The sequence below is a fragment of the Accipiter gentilis genome, unplaced genomic scaffold (genome assembly GCF_929443795.1).
Source record: "Accipiter gentilis unplaced genomic scaffold, bAccGen1.1, whole genome shotgun sequence".
Lineage (NCBI taxonomy): Eukaryota > Metazoa > Chordata > Aves > Accipitriformes > Accipitridae > Astur > Astur gentilis.
The window spans coordinates 121,313-127,515 of NW_026060817.1; the positions used below are offsets into that span (position 1 = coordinate 121,313).

At 46.3% G+C, this 6,203-nt stretch overlaps 1 protein-coding gene across 1 annotated transcript; it reads left to right on the forward strand.

Moving 5' to 3' along the window:
- The first annotated feature begins 2,904 nt into the window (after positions 1-2,904).
- LOC126036736 (uncharacterized) lies at positions 2,905-5,532 on the forward strand. The gene is made up of 3 exons (XM_049796748.1): positions 2,905-3,280; positions 4,841-4,936; positions 5,147-5,532. Exons 1-3 carry the CDS (start codon positions 3,056-3,058, stop codon positions 5,447-5,449), a joined length of 624 nt encoding a protein of 207 aa, XP_049652705.1. The 5' UTR covers positions 2,905-3,055; the 3' UTR covers positions 5,450-5,532.
- Positions 5,533-6,203: the final 671 nt, after the last annotated feature.

Consider the following 6,203-nt stretch of genomic DNA (forward strand, 5'->3'; position numbering starts at 1 on the left):
AAAGGACATGGGTCTATGGAAAAGTTGTGCGAGCAGAGTTCTGTGTGAAAGAATGTCAGTTTGAGGAACAAGATAGGCCTTGGCTGAAAATAGCTGGCTTTACTGATACTGGGAGAAAAACAACAGCTGGTCTCGCTGTTATCAGGAGAAAGACAGGGACGGTGTGACCTTGGCATAACTTCACAAGTAACTTTTGAATAAGTTCCCATGAGAAAGTTACGGAACACGCATAGCTGCAAATCACAAGTGGGTGTGTTTTAGTAATGAATAAACATTAGCAATATACCAATCATATTAGGACTAGTAGGCATAATTATCGCAAACTGTATAAATATGAGCTATCCGTGCAAATAAAGTTGAATCACTTCTATCACTCATATTGGGTCGACTTACGTGCATTCCTCGGCCGCTCCAACAATCTGTGCTGTCCCAGAAAAGGAACATCTCATGGTGTTGGGAAGTGGCTTGCTGAAAAAGGACATGGGCCTGTGGAAAAGTTGTGCGAGCAGAGTTCTGTGTGAAAGAATGTCAGTTTGAGCAACAAGACTAGGCCTTGGCTGAAAATAGCTGTCTTTACTGATATTGGGAGAAAAACAACAGCTGGTCTCACTGTTATCAGGAGAAAGACAGGGACGGTGTGACCTTGGCATAACTTCACAAGTAACTTTTGAAGAAGTTCTCATGAGAAAGTTACTGAACACGCGTAGCTGCCAACCACAAGTGGGTGTGTTTTAGTAATGAATAAACATTAGCAATGTACCAATCATATTAGGACTAGTAGGCATAATTATCGCAAACTGTATAAATATGAGCTATCCGTGCAAATAAAGTTGAATCACTTCTATCACTCATATTGGGTCGACTTATGTGCATTCCTCCGCCGCTCCAACAAATGGCGCCCGAACGGGGACCGAAGAAAGGGGAATTGGAGCGACGGACACTGAGAAGCACCGGTAGCAGCGACCGGGGGGCAAAAGATTAACCGAACGCTGATCGTCTTGGTTGGTGTGTTAACTCTCGTGCCTGGACCGTCCAAAAGGGGTTCGCCGTCAGTGAGGGCTACTGGAAAAAGGCTGCAAAGACTTTTTAAACCGAGGTGCCTTAATCAAGGTAGCACCCAGGAGTATCAAGAAGCCGGCCGGCAATGGATCAAGAGGTAGCCCTAAAATTATTACAGTGCTTTTTAGAAAAGCGGGGAGTAAATTGCATTAAGCAAATTTCGGGGTTAGTCGCGCTGGGTCGCATTAAGGGATGCTTTAATAATCCGGATTTATTATTTGAGGAGAGTGAATGGCGTAGATTAGGAGACGTATTATGGGATATGGTAACTGACGATGATAAATCTGCTAAAAAACTAATGAAGCAAGGACAGAAACCTTTCAATTAGTGTGGGTACAGCTTTTGAGCTTAGTACCTGGAATGCTATCGGAACCTCCCTATGGGATGAAATTAGTGATGGGTCTAAAGAAGTTAAAGTTCTTGTAACTTTATGGAAATTGATTAAGACAACTCTGTAAGAAATGAAAGCAGATCATAAAGCGTCTGCGTCTGCTTTTGCTGCTCTCTCTCTCCAACCGCAAGCGAAAGGGAAAAGCAGGGAGAAAAACATAATGCAGCGAGAGAGACTTTTTGGAGCTTGTTCGCCTACTCTCATGCCCTTGACTTCTGCTCCACTCCCTGGGACTGCCGATATTAATCAGCCATCTGACAGTTCCCAAGCCTCCCTAACCGTACGATTAAAGGAAACCCTACAGAATCAGGGAGTGAGTAAAAATCTGCCTACAAAAAACCAGCCCTCAGATACCACCGTTCAACATGAACAAATTATACCTAGCATACACCCTGATTCAAATAATGCAAACAAGGACTTGGCTACTCTAATAATAGAACAAAAAGAGACAATGTTAGAATTGTTAAAGGAAATGCGGAAAAGAGACGGGGAAACCAACCGCACCTGTGATAGACGCGGAGCCGCCTGTAATAGCCGCTGCAGAAGAAAGGCAGAGACATTGGAGGGGTGTAATAACAGATGCCATTATAGAAGGGACTATGCTCCAAGCATTCCCAGTTATTGCATCAAATGGACAGAAAAAATGGGAGGTGTTTGACTGGAAGGTCATTGAGAAATTAAGGAATGCTGTGAGTCAGTATGGAATCAAATCTGCGTTAACTCACCAAATACTGCAATTCATTTTTTCTGCTGATACGCTGATACCTCAAGATATTAAACAGCTAGCACAGTTGATTTTGACACCCGCCCGAATGTTAGTGTTTTTCTGGCAGTGGGAGAAGCTCTGCGATAGGGAACAAGCAACATCACGACAACAAACAGATCCCCTATGGGGAGTAACCACGCAGATGCCGATGGGTACCAGACCCTTCGCATCAGGGAACGCTCAGTTACAATGTGTCACTGAGGTTCATCATCTATCACAGATCTTGGCGTATCAAGCTTTTCTTACCGTACCAGACAATATGTACAGCCATGCTTTTACCCAGGTGAAACAGGAGAATACAATTTATGACCACCCTGACATGAACGAGGGCATGAAAGAAAACATGTTCAAAATACTCGCTTTTGAAAATGCTACTGAAAAGACACGCAAAGCATTGTGTAATTTGCCGAAAAATGCAGACATCGTTGATATGATAGAATACACGGATCGATCAGTGGACTCACAGAAAGTAGCCTATGCTGCCACAGCTCTCCAAGGAGCTACAAAGAAACACAAGGCCAGTAAGACACCCTTGGTCAAGTGTTCTAACTGTGGCAAACGTGGACACATTAGGAGCAAATGTACAGGTACTGCTAACAGTAAGTGCTGCAACAAGTGTAAGAAAGATAACCATACCACCAAGAATACAGGAAGAAGGGAAACTTTACACCGACTGCGAAGGCCCCTCGCGCGACGACACGAATGCAAGGGGATTGAGCTGCCAGCCCTCAGGCAGCCTCGCAACCACCAGATCCGCCACCGCAGGAAGCTCCAGAGTGGATGTGGAAACCGCAGTCAACATAAAGGGACCATTGGGGTTTGGACTTAGTGCATTTTTAATGGGGCAATCTTCAACAGCTCTAGAAGGAATTCTGGTGCTCCCAGGGCTTATTGATGCAGATTATTGTGGGACTGTGAAAATTATGATTCATGTTGTAATCCCTCCTGTTTCTATTCCTAAAGGTACCAGAATAGCACAATTAGTTCCATTCAGGTCGTGTGTTCCGAACCCGGGTGAAGTACAACGTGGAGATGGTGGATTCGGCTCCACAGGGAAACCGCAGGTATACTTTGCCATGGACACAACAAGAGGTAAACCAGAAAAGGTAGTGCAATTGGAAGGGCCCAATGGAGTTGTTGTCAAGAAACCGATGACAATCAATACAGGTGCTGATGTTATGATTATTTCACAATGCATTTGGCCTCCATCATGGCCATCGATCAATCCAAACTTTGGTATTGCAGGGATAGGGGGCACACAAGCCACCTTAGTAAGTCAGCTACCAATTACATTTGTGTTCCCCGATGGTGAACACATTACGACGTGTCGTTATGTCATGACTACCCCAACTGAATTGTTTGGCCTCGTAGGCCATGATTTATTGAGCCAAATGAAGGCAATGTTAGTGACGCATCCTTTTTAGGAGCAGTCACTGAGGGGTAGCCGATTCTGAAAATTAACTGGAAAACAGATGAACCTGTTTGGATTGATCAGTAGCTGCTAAATTCTGAAAGGCTACTAAAAATACAAGGGTTAGTTGAGGACCAGTTGAGAGCGGGACATGTTGTTCCTTTTACTAGTCCATGGAATACATCAATATTTACCATTCCCAAGAAAAGTGGGAAGCGGAGACTGTTACATGATCTCAGAGCTGTGAATGTGGTGATGCACAGTATGGGAGCCCTGCAGCCAGGTTTGCCATCTCCAGTTATGCTTCCAGAAGAATGGGATTTGTTAATTATAAATCTAAAAGATTGCACCCAGATGGCGCTGAACGGTTCGCCTTTTCGGTACCATCGATTAACAAGGCAGAATCCTATAAGAGATACCATTGGGTCGTGTTACCGCAATGAATGCGCAATTCCCCCACGATGCGTCAGGTGTATGTGGCCTGGGCATCAGAGCCTGTAAGAAAGCAGTTACCTCAGTAACTTGCCACAGGATGAGATTTTAACTCAATTGCAGGACATCTTAAGCCATCGCGGAGTAATAATCACTCCTGAAAAGGTGCAAAAGGCAGCACCTTGGAAGTATTTGGGGTGGCACATAAATGCTAGCAATGTTAAACCTCAGAAGGTTCAAATAACATGAGAAATTTCAATGTTACATGATGTCCAGAAGCTTGTGGGAGATATCCAGTGGGTGCGGAATCTTTGCGGTATCACTAATGGCAATATGACCCCTCTGGTAGAACTCTTGGGTATGAGAACACTGTGCAGATGAGAAACGGGAAATGACAGAGTTGACCAATTGGTTGCAGCGCCACAGGAGCCTCCTCCAGGGATCGTTTTCAACAAAGCACGGCAATCATATGCGTTCTTGCACCAACCCGCTAGGATGTTAACAAAGCAATTTGACTTACCACTTACTGATGCCCAAGGTATCGTTAAAGCCTGCCCTGATTGTCAAAAGGAAGGGCTGGGCTTGGGCCGTGGGGATAACCGACGAGGTCTTTTGCCATTGCAGTTGTGGCAAATGGATGTCACCCATGTCACGTGGTTTGGTGCAAAGCGTCGTTCTGTGCACGTGTGTATTGATACCTATCCTGCTGCCATGTGGGCCACGGCACGAACTGGAGAAAAGGCCTTACATATTGAATGACATCTTCACGCTTCTTTTGCAGTACTGGGTGTGCCTAAAGAAATTAAGACGGACAACGGCCCAGCCTACGGTTCTACACGATTTGCTCGATTTTGTAATTTGTGGGGAATTCATCATGGTACCGGTATTCCACATCTTCCCACAGGACAGGCTATTATCGAATGGGCCAACCAAACCCTAAAAGAACATGCTGCAAAAACAAAAAGGGGGAACCCAGGGCTTACTCCCAGAGGAACGATTGGCCAAAGACTTATTTGTGCTAAATTATCTTAGATTGACAGGTGATCACAAAGACCCACCAATGGTAGTGCATCATGTACTTTTACAGGCAGAAAGGACGCAACAAAGTACAGGAATCATGGTAATGTATAAGGACCCAGAATCCGGGAAATGGCGCGGATCAGCAGAAGTAAAACTTACTGGGAGATCCCAGCTAAGTGGGTCAAGCCATGGCTTCGCACTGATGCTGGACCCGGAATTGTCCCAATGGCGACTGGCACGGCACTGGCGGGTGCTGAAGCCACTGATCCGACAGATTCTAACTAATAGAGTATTACTAGCGGACACTGAGTCCTTCAGACAGGTTTTTAGAACAGCGTGCCTTATTGTATATAGAACTTGCTTTAGGTAAAAAGTGTGTTAAGCATAATTTGATTAAACATAGTGTGATTACGGGAAGACAGTGTGGGGTAAATGTAAAAGTTAGTTAAAGCCAAAATTAGGGGTAGTCCCACATGGAAGGTGGCAGCCCTGAAAGCTGTTGCTGGTCTTCACCGTCCCCCTGCAGCCTATTCACAGGCACAACAGGATTCACGACGCGGGCTTGCCCAGAGGAGGAAAATCTCATGGCTCTCGTCCTCGGCAGAGTCTGATTCCGAAAAGGCACACTTCCGGATCCTTGTCCCACACGGAAGGTGGCAGCCCTGAAAGCTGTTGCTGGTCTTCACCGTCCCCCTGCAGCCTATTCACAGGCACAACAGGATCTGGGGCCCGGGCTTGCCCAGAGGAGGAACATCTCCTGGCTCTCGTCCTCGGCAGGGCCTGTTTCTGAAAAGGCATACGTCTGGCTCCTTGTCCCACACGGAAGGTGGCAGCCCTGAAAGCTCTTGCTGGTCTTCACCATCCCCCTGCAGCATATTCACAGGCACAACAGGATCTGAGACCAGGGTTTGTCCAGAGGAGGAACATCTCATGGCTCTCGTCCTCGGCAGAGCCTGTTTCCGAAAGGGCACACGTCCGGCTCCTCGTCCCACACGGAAGGTGGCAGCCCGGAAAGCTGTTGCTGGTGTTCACCATCCCCCGGCAGCCTTTTCACAGGCACAACAGGATTTGGGACCCGGGATTGCCCAGTGGAGGAACGTCTCATGGCTCTCGTCCTCGGCAGA